Here is a 14,815-nt window from a genome sequence, read left to right on the forward strand (position 1 = left end):
CCCACTCTGGCGCAGTTAAGTGAGTTTAAAAACTCATTTAACCATGCTGTCACCAGATCAACCGGCCACTCAGCCAAGGAAGCCCCACCCTGGTGCCATTTAGCACTGGTTCCCCACAAATGGGACGGCACTTGGGGAAGTTTCCCAGATGATTGGAGGCCCATGGGTGGTCAGCCTCTGGGTATGGTGGCACCCTGGCATTTCTGGTGCCACCAGACCACCAGGAAGTGCCACCTCGGCACTCTGGAAGTGGCAGCTGGCTATGAGCAGGGGCAGTGCCAAGGTGGCCAGGTTGGCAATCTGCCCACACCGTGGATCGGGACCTAGGGAGCCCTGTCGGCATGTAGTGGGGTGCAAGGCGGGGGTCATGGACCCCCAACAAGTGAGTTGGGGGCATTGGGAAGGTCTGCGGGTCACATTGGGGGGGGGTCAAGAGATTGGGGCACAATTTAAAAATCGGCGTTCCGATCTCTTCCTGCACAGTGGGGCGCCACTGGGTGGGTGTTTGGTGTGGGTCTGCACAATAGTCACCCGGAAGCTAGAAGTGGTTTTAATTTTTATGTTTCTGGGTAATCATTGATGTAACCCAATTAGACTAACTTGACATTCACGACTTAAGTCACATTTTCAAATTTCCATCGGCACGGTAGCACAGTGGTTAGCACTGTGGCTTCACAGCACCAGAGTCCCAGGTTCGAATCCCGCTTGGGTAACAGTTTGTGCGGAGTCTGCGTGGGTTTCCTCCGGCTGCTCCTGTTTCCTCCCACACATCCCGAAAGACATGATTGTTAGGTAAATTGGACATTCTGAATTCTCCCTCAGTGTACTCGAATAGGTACCAGAGTGTGGCGACTAGGAGATTTTCACAGTAACTTCATTGCAGTGTTAATGTAAACTTACTTGTGACACGTATAAAGATTCTTATTATTATTACAGGGTAATTGCCCAAGGAATATTTGGATTTCCCGTGCAAACCTTATATAGGAGCTTCCAGTGTGGTAGATGGGCTGGGAGTGGGTGGATTCCTCCCCAACGCATCTTTAGGGTACCCTCCAAATATGACTCCCTGGTGCTCCGATGTTAAGGCCTAATATCTGAGGAATTAATGGGAAATGAATCAAAATAGAGTTCCTCCCGTTTGAAACAAAGAGGTGAAGAGGTGGATTCTACATTGCCCAATGTTGGCAGCAGGTTTCTCCATCTGGCAGAGAATGGAACATCGGCTGAAAAACGTAATCGGCACCAGGCATTAATTCCATTCCAATGTTCCCATCCTCAGCTGGCTGTGGTAAAAAGCTACATGCCATGTGCCGGCAAGAGGATAAAAATCACAGATTTCCATCAATTGCCATCTGTTTAACAGGCCGCAAGTCCACATCTCCACCCCCTCCCCCCCCCCCCCCCCCCCCCCCCCCCCCCCCCCCCCTGGTTATGCACCAACCCTCACAGAGGAAAGTTTCAAGCAGGTTTTCCCAAGTGTGGTCCTGTGTGGACCCCACGGTGGGTCAAGGGGGTCAATGCAAAACTGAGGTAAGTGCAAAGTCCATCAGAAGGCCCCCTCCGCCCACAGTGGAAATCCTGCACCCCCACCAACCCTCCAGCCCCCATCAGACCACTTCCCCATCAGAGACTCCTATCAGCGACCCCTGCCTGAAAGCTAAGGAGCAGTCCATGCAGTAGAGCGGAAAAGAAGTGTTTAATGCAGCAGCTGCTGCATGTGTTGGAGACTTCCTTGAAAGCCAAGTACAATCAAAATGCTTCAAATCCCTTGACAACAATTTAAATGCAAATCTTCCATTCAATTTCAGACAACAATACATTCCACTAGCCAGTTGTAATACTCCAGAGACAGGTGCTTGGTAATTGTTGATCTATCTTTACTTTCATGCTTGAATGCATTTCAAGTACCCTGCTGTGATGCTAACAACAATGGGGCGGCACGGTGGCATAATGGTTAGCACTGCTGCTTTACAACTCCAGAAACCCAGGTTCAATTCCGGCCCTGGGGGACTCCCTGTGTGGAATTTGTCTTTCTCCCTGTCTCTGTGTGGGTTTTGGCTGGGAGTTCTGGTGCAGGATTCTCCGGTATCCGGCAGGCAGGCCGTACCAGCGCCAAAGAGCGAAGTGAACCTCTCCGGCGACAGGCCACCCGGGCTAGGTTGGCACTGGAGTGACTGGTGCCGCGCCAAATGGTGCCGAAGGGCCTCCGCCGGCTAACACGAGTTGTGCAAGAGTGCCAGTGTGTTCCCAGAACCGCCGGCCATGGCGGAGCTTTACACAGGCTGGCGCAGAGGGAAAGAGTGCCCCCACGGCACAGGCCCGCCCACAGGTCGGTGGGCCCCTATCGTGGGCCAGGCCACCGTGGGGCCCCCCCCGGAGCTGGATTCCCCCCGCCCCACCGAGGACTCCGCAGACTGCCTTCGGAGCCAGGTTCCGCCATTACAGACCTTGTGTAATTCACGCCGGCGAGACTGGCCGAAAACGGGCGGTCGCTCAGCCCCTTGGGGACCGGGGAATCAACGGGGGGGCCACTGATAATGGCCCCCACCCAGCGCAGCACGATCCCCGCACCTGCCAAAAAACTGCGTTGAAAACCGCGTCGGATGGGTGGGGCGGAGTTCACGTTTCCCCTGGCGATTCTCCGACCCGGCAGGAGGTCAGAGAATGCCGCCCCTGGTTTCCTCCCACAGTCCAAAGATGGACAGGTTAGATGGATTCACCAAGTTAAATTGCCTCTTGCTTATGTAGGGTGCTCTTTAAGAGGGTTGGTGCAGACAATGGGCCAAATGGCTGCCTTCTGCACTGTAGGGATTCTAGGATTCTATGGTTTCTAAACACTCTTGCTATGATTGACAGTTCTTTACCATATCAAAAGCAGCTAAGTGCTTTCACTTCCTCATTTTCACAGCAGTATGTACTGGGGGAGGTCTGGTGAGGGGCTCTGATGGGGGGCTGGGAGGTTGATGAGGGTGGAGTCGGGTCACTCTCTTGCGTGCATGCTGTGGGGGAGTGCCCCGTTATTCCTGTGGTGGGGGAAATGAAGCATTTGCATTATGCAGGGGCCAACCACCGTCTGCTCAAGATAGCGGCCCAATACCAGGATTCCAGCAGACTCCAGAGAGCTCTCCTCCATGCATAAATTAGCATGGTAAAGGTGCTGCTCTTAGCTTTAGCAGAAACCAGTATAGCGAGTCTTTGCTGGCGGCAGCACTTAGGGCTGGATTCTCCGATTTTGAGGCCATGTCTAGAATGTGTCTAGTCTTACAATGAAAACATTGGCGCCACCCCCACACCGAAACTCCACCCAGTGGGGGCTAACAGCCGTGCCAAGAGAAACGGCCGGAGAATTGCCGAGTCCATGGCCTGCAGCGGTCGCGCCATGCAACATGCCGTCAGCCGCGCGCAGACCTGGCCTGCCAGATAGTCCACCACCCTGCCCCCGTAACCCCACTCACCACTCCCGGACCACCCGCCACCAGTCCCCCCAGCCCCCGCCGAAGCCCCCTGGCCAGCGGAACGGCTCCTGCAGCCGCCACGCGAGGTTGACAAAAACGCAGAGCACAAGAGATTCATGCCGTCGGAAAGTTGGCCCATCGGGGTGGAGCATCGAGGGAGGTCCTTCAGGTAACGTCCTGAGGCCGTCCTAATGGCGTGCAGTGTACTCAGCGATGATTCCGTTTTCGAGGGGGGGCGGGGCATCCAAAAACAGGCGCCACAATTTGGCGTCAAAAGAGATTCTCCGCCTGATCGCCGTATGCGATTTTGGTTTGGCAAGCGGAGAATCCCGCTCTTAGTCTCCAGAACAGAGAATCCAACCATAAGACATAGGAGCAGAATTAGGTCATTTGGCCCATCAAGTCTGCCCTAATTAATCAAGAACATATCTATCTCTGTCTTAAAGACACTCAGTGATTGGCCTCCACAGCCTTCTGCGGCAATGAGTTCCACAGATTCACCACCCTCTGACTGAAGAAATTCATCCTCATCTCAGTTTTAAAGGAATGTCCCTTTAGTCTGAGGCTTTGCCTCGGGTTCTGGTTTCTCCAACTAGTGGAAATATCCTCTCCATGTTCACTCTAGCTAGGCCTCTCACTATTCTGTAGTTTCAATGAGATCCTCCCGTTCCTCATATAAGAAGTCCTTCATTCCGGGGATCATTCTTCTGAACCTCCTCTGAACCCTCTCCATGGCCAGCCCATCCTTCCTTAGGTGTGGGGCCTTATACAGCCTCAACAGTACATCCATACTCTTGTATTCTAGCCCTCTCGACATGAATGCTAACCTTGCATTTACTTTCCTAACTGCCAACTGAACCTGCATGTTAACTTTAAGAGAAGCCTGAACTAGGACTCCTAAGTCCCTTTGTGCTTCTGATTTCCGAAGCCTTTTCCCTTTTAGAAAATAGCCTTTGCATCTATTCTTTCTACCAAAGTGCATAACCTCACACTTTTCCACATTGTATTCCATCTGCCACTTATTTACCCACTCTCCTAGCCTATCCAAGTCCTTCTACATTCTCCCTGATTCCTCAACACAACCTGCCCCTCTGCATATCTTTCAATCATCTTCAAACTTCAATGCCCACAGTTCCTTCTTCCAGATCATTAATGTATATCGTGAATAGCTGTGGTCCCAACACTTATCCCTGTGGAAAATCGCGAGTCATCGGCTGCCATCCTGAAAAGGACTCCTTTTGTCTCCCACTTTCTGCCAGTCAGCCAATCCTCTATCCATGCCAGACCTTGTCCTTAACACCATGGGCACTTATCTCATTCAGCAGCCTCCGGTACGGCGCCTTGTCAAAAGCCTTCAGGAAATCCAAATAGATCCCATCGGATGGTTCCCCTTTGTCTAATTTCCTCCTTACCGCCTCAAAGAATTCGAACAGATTTGTCAAATCCATGGATTTGACAAATCCATGTTGACTGAGTCCTATTTTACCATGTACTTTTAAGTACTCTGCAATCTCATCCTTAATAATAGACTCTAAAATCTAAACGAAGGTTGTGGTCACTGCTCCCTAAGGGTTCCTTCACCTTATGTTCCCTAATCAAGTCTGCCTCATTGCACATCACCAAATCCAGAAATGCCTGTTCCCGCGTAGCCTCTACCACAAACTGCTCCAAAAAACCATCTCATGGACATCCACAAATTCCTTTTCTTGGGATCCACTACCAACTTGATTTTCCCAGTTCACCATGGTTATTGTAATATTGCCTTTCTTGTACGCTTTTTCTATCTCCTGATTTATTTTCTGCCCCACATGCTGACTAATACTAGGGCGTCTACACATAATAACCAAAGTCAGGCTAACCGGCCTATAATTTCCTGTCTCCTGCCTCCTTCCCTCCTTAAAAAGGGGTGTTACAGTAACCATTTTCCAATTCTCTGGGACCCTCCCTGCCTCCAGGATTCCTGAAAGATCACCACCAATGTCTTCACAATCTCCTTAGCTATCTCCTTCAGAACCCTGGGGTGTAGCCCATCCAGACCGGGTGATTCACCCAACTTCAGACCTTTCAGTTGCCCCAGCACCTTCTCCTTAGTGATGGCTGCTACACTCACCTCTGCCCCCTGACGTGCTTGAAGTTCAGGTATACCACTGGTGTCTTCCACTGTGAAGACTGATATAAAGTACCTACTCTGGGAATGTGGTGACTAGGGGTTTTTCACAGTAACTTCATTGAAGCCTACTTGTGACAATAAGTGATTATTATTATTACTCAGTTCCTATGCCATTTCTTTGTTCCCAATTACTACTTCTCCAGCCTCATTTTCCTGTAGCCCAATGTCGCATCTCTCTAACCTTTTACATATTGGAAACAAAACTCCTGCAATCTTCTTTTATATTACTAGTTAGCTTGCATTCATATTTCATCTTCTCCCCCCATATTGCTTTTTTTGATGTCCCTGCTTGCATTTAAAGGCTTCCCAACCCTCTGGCTTCCCACTAATCCTCGCCACATCATGTGCTTTTTCTTTTGCTTTTATGCTGTCCTTGACATCCCTTGTCAGCCATGGATGCCACGTCCTTCCCTTAAAATGTTTCCTCTTCCTTGGGATGGATTTCTGTTGTGCCTCCTTAATAACCCCCAAAAACTCCTGCCATTGCTGTTCAGCTGTCTTCCTTGTTAGGCTCCTTTTAAATCAACTCTGGCCAGCTCCTCCCTCATGTCTTTGTAGTTACCCTTATTTACTTGTAGTACCTTTACATCTGATTGCAGCTTCTCCCTCTCAAACTGCAGGGTAAGTTCTATCATATTGTGGTCACTGCTCCCTAAGGGTTCCTTCACCTTACGTTCCCTAATCAAGTCTGCCTCTGTCTTTAAGACAGAGATAGATAGGTTTTTGATCAATAAGGGGATCAGGGATTATGGGGAGAAAGTAGGAGAATGGGGATGAGAAAAATATCAGACATGATTGAACGGCGGAGCCGAATGGCCTAATTCTGCCCCTTTGTCTTATGGTCTTATTACACATCACCAAATCCAGAAATGCCTGTTTCCTAGTGGGGTCCACCACAACCTGCTCCAAAAAACCATGACATGGATATTTCACAAATTCCTTTTCTTGGGATCCGCTACCAACCTGATTTTCCCAGTCCACCTGCATATTGAAGTCCCCCATGATTATTGTAATATTGCCTTTCTTGTATGCTTTTTCTATCACCTGATTTATTTTCTGCCCCACATCCTGACTACTGCTAGGGGGCCTGTACATATCTCCCACCAGGGTCTTTTTCCTTTTCAATTCCTCAACTCTCCCCACACAGATTTCAACCCTATACCGCTTCTTGCTATCGATTTGAGTTAATTTCTCACTAAAAATGCAACCCCACCCCCTCTGCCCATCTGCCTGTCGTTTCAATAAGACACATATCCTTGGGTATTTGGATCCCAGCCCTGATCACTTGCAGCCACGTTTCTGTGATGTCCACAACATCGTACCCACCAATTTCAATTTGCCCTATGTTTAAAATTTATAAAAATATGTTTGCAATGACTTAGTAGTCTGCTAATGCTGTGGACCCTATTTCATTTTAAAATGCTCATTAAATACTAAGACATGTTGAGGTGAAACTATGTGACATTTTATTGAAGGGTTGCACAACAAATGCATAACAGAGTATTTGTTTACTAAATTGCTTACTTTGTGTCCTCTGATTCATTCCCAATTTTGATATTTTATTGACATTAACAGCCTTTTATAAATAAACATTTTTACAGGACTACATTTACAAAACACACCATATTGTACATTAAAATATGTTCAGTCAACTTTTTTTTTTACAATACTATATTACGTTTGGCTAGTTGATGAAACTACCTTCCACTTTCTTTTATTTCCCCCAGAGGGGGAAAAAAAACTATAAAGACTGCATTCTTCAATTAATGTGCAAATTTGACATTTAGAAAATTGTTCATTCCTGTATCGGGAGCTGTGGTTGAAATATAAATATGCAGTTTAGCCTTGGGCTGAAGTTTCAAAGACAAAGTTTATTATTTTCATAACTGCATATTATTTTAATTTTTTACTTGTTATGAGGACTGTATATAACAACTTCTTCATTTTACAAATGCTCATCATGCATTTACACCATCAGATGCTCCCTTTGGGGTAACAGCTGCACCAAACCAGATGTGCCTGTCTTAAACAGTTACTATCATTATTATTCCATGACATTGACTATGTATAAATAAGTTACATACAGAATGACAGTCTTCACATAACATAAGCCATGGATATCCTGTTAACCAGATGAATAATAAGGAGTTTCACTATGATAGTTGTAATCAGGGCAAACTTTCTGCACAAGTTTATAATCTACACTGTAGAAAGCTATATATATGCATATAACCTTGAATGGTTTGGAACATAACCAGGAAACATGACTTTGGGTCTGCTCCTGATAGCATATCTTTGAAGGATCATAATTACATAGTGCGGTCTTCTTTGCTCTGTCGGTTTTCTCATACTCGATTCGACAGTTGAATGTTTTGGACTCCTTGGTCTCCAGCGTTGACTGCTGGGAGAAGTCAAACTCCACAACCTTGGATGGTGGGACCAGGCTGACCGACACATTCCCAAGACCCGTCGAGTTATGTCTAAAGTAGACGCTGAAAGTCCCGTTCCCATGGTCAACTATCTTCCCAGTGATAAGAAGATTCAACTTGACAGTTTTGATGTTGGAGTGGAAGTCTCCCCAGCCAAACATCTTCTTGAATTTTCCTGTTTTAACAATGGGTCTGCGTTTGGTCCGTGAGTGAGATTCCTGAATGTCTGTTAGGTTGTTCAACCATGCCCATAAGTCGTCTGAAGCTTTGATATGTGAACTATCAGTGATGTCCTGTTTTGGCTTTGGAATCTCCTTCACAAACAGCCGCAATGGATTTACCCTTTGTGGATCAGCCAAATTATCTGCAAATGTTTGCCTTGCTGCCTTGTCCCTTAATTCCAATAGTTCCAATGTTCTTCCTAGATGATTCTCATGAGTGGTGATCTGCAATTAAGAAACAGAATGTTAATGCAAGAGCAAATCTCAAATTAGCTCCCCCAATCTGACCTTCGGGTGCTGTTTTAGTATTTTACAGTCAATACATCGGCTTTTACCAGTATCACCAAATGATTATGGGGCTCCTGTAAACACTTAGAAGAAACTGGCATCCTGTTAATGCTATGGGATAAACTGTGTGGGTGATGAATACAGCACAGGTCTCCTACAAAATGCAGTGTATTAATTTTAATAGTTTGTCCTGTATGAAAAAAATGAACTATTTAATTTTTTATGAGAGCAGGGAATTGATGATTCACTAATTCATTACGTAAATGTGATATTTTCAAAGCCACAAAAGCGATAACTAATTTGATTGAAAATAAACACGATTCTAGTTAACAAGCAATGATTATTTAACGGATGCTGTATTTCTAGGAAAGATAACACACTCCTTTTCTGCTTTCAGTGCCAGTAAAGGCATACATAATTGTTCTCACAATTACATCCTGTAAAAAAGAATTTATTACCATATACAAATGAGATAATCACTTGCCTTTCTTTTATGAACGTTTTCTTCATGAATATTGCGACCCTTGAATATCATTGTCCTAAGATGTGTTTATGTAGCCAATGATTGAAGTTTTATCATTGATGATAAGACGGAGATGAGTGGACATAGGTGGGTGTCACATCACTCATGAATAAAACAAAACTAATTCACAGTCCTCGTGGTTTTCACAGGTTAAGGACACTTTCACAAGCAAAATAGAGGATAGAAACAAATAAATCATCTGGGTCTCGAATACTTCAGTGTTACAACCCTGTCATGACGATCAGGATTGTGCCCATTCGGACCCCCAGCACTTACTCTGCTGCAGCTTTTGGGGTCAGCCTTAGGCCTCCTCATCTGGTTGGAACAGATGAGCACATCTTTGGTGTTGACCTGCTACCAGAGACTCTGCTTTCACTTGTGTCTGAGGGAGGGTTTCCCAGGCCATTCCCAACTCAGCCTACTAGGCCCAATTTTTCATTTAAAAAGGTGAGTTTTCAAAAGGTCCAGGATGCTCACCAGGCTTGAACACTACTGATGCATCCAAATGACCTTGTGCAGGCCCTTATGCCTCAACGCAACAGTTGGTTTCTGATAATGTGCTAATATTTGGGGCAGCACGGTGATACAGTGGTTAGCACTGCTGCCTCACGACGCCAAGGTCCCAGGTTTGATCCCGGCTCTGGGTCACTGTTCATGTGGAGTTTGCACATTCTCCCCGTGTTTGTGTGGGTTTCGCCCCCACAACCCAAAGATGTGCTGGCTCGGTGGACTGGCCACGTTAAATTGCCCCTTAATTGGAAAAAATTAATTGGGTACTCGAAATTTATAAAAATAAAAATAATATGCTCATATTCCAGCTGAGGTTAATCATTTTATGGGTGGATTGTGCCCAAGAACTCCCAGGTGAAGGAATGTCTGGCTCTAGCTACTTCTTTTTGCATTGTCAGGTGTGGTCAGAAGTTCCACCCATATATGAAAGGCAAGTGAGAAAACTCTATGAAATGCAGAATGCTGAGGGAAGTTATGCATCCACCCTCTCCAGGATGTTATGGCAATCTCCTACAGGGGATAGTATAGTTAGTGTAGTTTATATGAATTTCAGGAAAGTCTTTGACAATGTCCCAAATGGGAGACTGATAAAGAAGCTAAAAGCACAGGGGATCCAAGGTAACTTGGCATGTTGAATCCAAAACTGGCTTAGTGGTAGGAGGCAGAGAGTGGTGGTAGAAGATTCTTTGTGTGATTGAAGGCCAGTGTTCAGTGGCATACCACATGGACCAACGCAAGGCCCGTTATTGTTTGTGATATGCATAAAAAATATAGATGAGAATCTGTGTGTGTGGGGTGGAGGGATGACAAGTAAGTTTGCAGATGACACAAAGATTAGCAGGCTGCTTAATAGTGAGGAAGACGTTCTAAGGTTGCAGGAAGATATAGGTAAGTTGGTCAGGTGGACAGATCAGGAGAAGATGGAATTTAACCCTGAAAAGTGTGAGGTAATGCACTTTGGAAGGAGTAATAAGACAAATGAGTACTCAATGAATGGCAGGAAGCTCAGAGGAACAGCTAGATCTTGAGGCGCTTGTCCACATATATCTGAAGGCAACAGGACAGGTCAATAGTGTAGTTAAGGAGGCATAAGGGACACTTGCCTTTATCAGTAGTGGCATAGATTATAAGAACAGGGAGGTGATGTTGGAGTTGTACAAAGCTTTGGTTAGGCCACAGGTGGAGTACTGTGTTCAGTTCTGGCCACCTCACTATTGGATGGATGTGATTGCACTGGAGAGGGTGCAGAGGAAACTCAGCAGGATGTTGCCTGGGATATGACATTTGAGCTATTAAGAGAGGTTGGATAGGCTTGGGTTATCTTCTTGCGAGTAGAGATGGCTGAGGACAGACCTGATTGGGATATAAGATTATGAGGGTATGGACAGGGTGGATCAGAAGCAGCTGTTCACCTTGGTTGAAGGGATCATAACTTTTAAGGTGATGGGCATGCGGTTTAGAGGGGATTTGAGGAAAAACACTTTGACTCGAGTCTGGAATGCACTGCCTGGGAGGGTAGTGGAGGTGGGAAACCTCACAACCTTTAAAAGGTACATGGATGAGCACTTGGAGTGCCATAACATTCAAGGTTATGGGCCAAGTGTTGTAAAGTGGGATTAGTGTAGATTTGGTGCGGTTTGTCGGTGCAGACACGGTGGGCTGAAGGGCCACTTCTGTACTGTTTGACTCTATGACTGTGAGTAAAGGCAGGAGATTGGTTGAAGCCCTGCAAAATTTGTGCCTTTTCCAATGCTGCATCCTGGGATTAAGGAAGTAAATTGGTAACTACAAATAGATACATGTAAGGTAAAGAACAAAGCTATCAACTTTATGACTGGGATACAAGTAAGTGTTTCTGACAGAAAAACACTTGGGAAAGACCCTCAAAGGAGAGGGAATTCTATACAGTGCTGGGACAAAATAAACAACTGACAGATGAATTATGAGGTTCAGCTTTCAATTTTCAGGAAAGCCCCTCCAAATTTCAGGGAGGGAGGGTGGGGGGGGGGGGGGGGGCGTGCAGGGAGGTAGAGTGGGCCAATGAAATAGTGGGGGGGAGGCATGTCAGGGAGATTCTCCAAAGCTGTCCTGCCACCAAGGAAGTTTTCCAGCACTAGCTGGGCAGGTTGTAGGCCGGGGACCTGCTCCATGAAGGCGGCTAACCGATTTGCAAAAGTAAATTGATGAGATTGAGGGCCGATAAATCCCAAGCGCTCGATTATCTCCATCCCAGAGTGCTTAAGGAAGTGGCCCGAGAAATAATGGATGCATTGCTGGTCATCTTACACAATTCTAACGTCTCTGGAGCAGTTGCTGAACATTGGAGGGTAGATCACTATTTAAAAAGGGAGGTGGAGAGAAAACAGGGAACTATTGACCAAACAGCCTGAAGTCGGTCGTGAGAAAATTCTAGAGTCCATTATAAAAGATTAAATAGCAGAACACTTGGAAAACAGTAGCAGAATCAGACAGTCAGCATGGATTAAAGAAAGGGAAATCATGCTTGACCAACTTGATGTAATTCTTTGTGGATGTAACCTGTAGAGTTGATGAGGCGTAGCCAGTGGATGTGGTTTATTTAGACTTTTGATAATGTGCCACCTAAGAGATTAGCGTATAAAATTAAAGCACATGGGATTAGGGTAGTTTATTGAGATGGATAGAAAACTGGTTGGCGGACAGGAAACAAAGAGTAGGAATTAACGGGCCTTTTTAACAAATGGCAGGCAGTGACTAGTTGGGGAGGCAACGGCGTAGTGGTATTGTCGCTGGACAAGTAATCCAGAGACCCAGGGTAATGCTTCTGGGGACGTGGGTTCGAATCCCACCAGGACAGATGGTGGAATTTGAATTCAATAAAAATCTGGAATTAAAAGTCTAATGATGACCATGAAACCATTGTCAATTGCTACAAAAACCCTTCACTAATGTCCTTAAGGATGACCCTGTTCTGGCCGACATGTGACTCCAGACCCACAGCAATATGGTTGACTCTTACATGCCCTTGAATGCTGGCCCAGCCAGCGACGCCTACATCCCATGAACGAATAGAGAAACTAGTTGGGTACCATCGGGATCGGTGCTGGGACTGCAGCTAATTAGAATATATGTTAATAATTTTGATGAGGGAACTCAATGTAATGTGCAGCATTCTCTGTGGCCACCAGCCAGTGATGGGGAACCCGATGGCCCAGTGAGCAAAATACGGCTTTCACGCCGATCCTGAAACCCGTTGCAAGTCCCCCACCAGCCCTGACAATGTTCCCAATGGCCCTGAAGACGTTACCACCCAGACCCGGCAGGAACATGCAAATTGGTCAATACCCTAATTTGAATGTATTTTGTGGGCAGAACCCCCAATTCACTTGCTTCCTGCGATGCTCCAGCACGCCACCCCTCAGCCGGGAGTCCCACTGGCGTGAATTGGTTCAAATTATGAGGAACGGGGACTTGGGTGGCTTGTACTCCAAGGGAGTGAGTACTCTCCCTACAATTATCTCCAGGGTGCTGAAAGGGTTCTTCATGGGAGGTGGAGTTCAGTGGGGGCTTCTGCTGGGGCAGGAGTAGCTCAGGTCAAGGTATTTTCCTGCAATAGGGGTCGTTTATGTGGTCTTTCCGTCTGCAGCTGGAGCTGAAGGGGGATTGGAGGCTCCTGATGGTTGGGGGGGGGGGTGTGGTGGCAAATAAGGGGACTGAGGGGGGGGGCTTGCCAGTGATTGGGATGGGACCTTGACAGGGATCCTAATCTCCAATTGGGACAATCGCACCCAATATCTCCAAATTTGCAGTTGACACAAAGCTGGGCCGGAGGGTGAGCTGTGAGGAGGATGTAGAAATGCTTCAGTGTGAATTTGACAAGCTGAGTGAGTGGGCAAATGCAGTATAATTTGGATAAATGTGAGGTTATCCACCTTGGTAGCAAAAACAGCCAGGCAGGTTATTATTTAAATGGCTACAAATTGAGAGAGGGGAGTGTGCAATGAGACCTGGGCATCCTTGTACACCAATTGCTGAAAGTAAGCATGCAAGTGCAGCTGGTGCTATGGAAGTCAAATGGTACGTGGGCCTTCATGGCGAGAGAATTTGAGTACAGGAGCAGGGATGTCTTGCTACAATGATACACGACCTTAGTGAGGCCACACCTGGAATATTGTGTGCAGTTTTGGTCTCCTTATCTCAGGAAAGCTCGAGAGGGTGTGCAGCAAAGATTTAGCAACTTGATTCCAGGGATGGTGGGACTGACATATGAGGAGAGATTGAGTCAGCTGGAATTATATTCACTGGAGTTTAGAAGAATGAGGGAGGATCTCATGGAAACCTGTAAAATTATAACAAATTATAACTAGAAAGGTAATGCAGGAAGGATGTTCCCAATGGGGGGGGGGGGGGGGGGGGGGGAAGAGTCCAGGACCAGGGGTCAGAGATGTGGATACAAGGTAAACCATTTAGGACTGAGATGAGGAGAAATATCTTCACCCAGAGAGTGGTGAGTGTGTGAGTACCCAAGAAAGTAATTGAGGCCAAAACATTGTATGTTTTCAGGAAGGTATTTTCTTTTCATGTACTTGATGATCTGTTTGAGCTGCTCGCAGAAAATACTTTTCACTGTACCTCGGTACACGTGGCAATAAACAAATCCAATCCAATCCAATCCAAGGGGTCAGATATAGCTCTTGGGGTGAAGGGGATCAAAGGATATATGGGGAAAGCTGGGAAAAGGCTATTGAACAATCAGCCATGATCATAATGAATGGTAGAGCAAGCTCAAAGGGCTGAGTGGCCTACTCCTGCTCTATGTCTCCTGAAGGCAGCCTCCACGTGCCAGCCCGAAGAGCCTTCGGAGTCTGATGCTCCACCACCTGCAGCAGGGGATACTGGCAGGAAAGTCAGGTCCCGCATCCATTGTCATTCCTCTGGAGGGGTGTTCTCCGATCCTCGGGGTCTTTCGCTGTCAGCCATTGGTAATTTTTTTATTTAACTTACCCGTCTGGGACTTGAGGGGCGTGATTCCCCGGTCCCCAGCCACGTATTTCTTGATGACGTGCCGGTCACGGGCAGCATGCTTCTGTATTCTCCTCATTTCATGCTGCCGGCAGAAAAAATGAATTGCAACTTCCGGAGAATTCTGTCCATGGTCTCCTTTCCGGCTCAGGAGCAACCCTCCTCTCCCAGTCGCACTGCTGAGGATTCAGAGTTGCCGGTCTTCTGGCCACGCTGGC

At 46.7% G+C, this 14,815-nt stretch overlaps 1 protein-coding gene across 1 annotated transcript in view; it reads right to left on the minus strand.

Annotated features, from left to right (window-relative positions):
- Positions 1-7,476: 7,476 nt before the first annotated feature.
- LOC119962089 (neurexophilin-2-like) overlaps positions 7,477-14,815 on the minus strand; it is a 164,193-nt gene continuing 156,854 nt past the window's right edge. The window contains exon 2 of the mRNA XM_038789943.1: positions 7,477-8,500. Coding sequence (XP_038645871.1) covers positions 7,751-8,500 — 750 coding nt within the window. The 3' untranslated portion in view covers positions 7,477-7,750. The remainder of the gene's footprint in view (positions 8,501-14,815) is intronic.

Source organism: Scyliorhinus canicula, chromosome 2 (assembly GCF_902713615.1).
Source record: "Scyliorhinus canicula chromosome 2, sScyCan1.1, whole genome shotgun sequence".
In the NCBI taxonomy this organism is placed as follows: domain Eukaryota; kingdom Metazoa; phylum Chordata; class Chondrichthyes; order Carcharhiniformes; family Scyliorhinidae; genus Scyliorhinus; species Scyliorhinus canicula.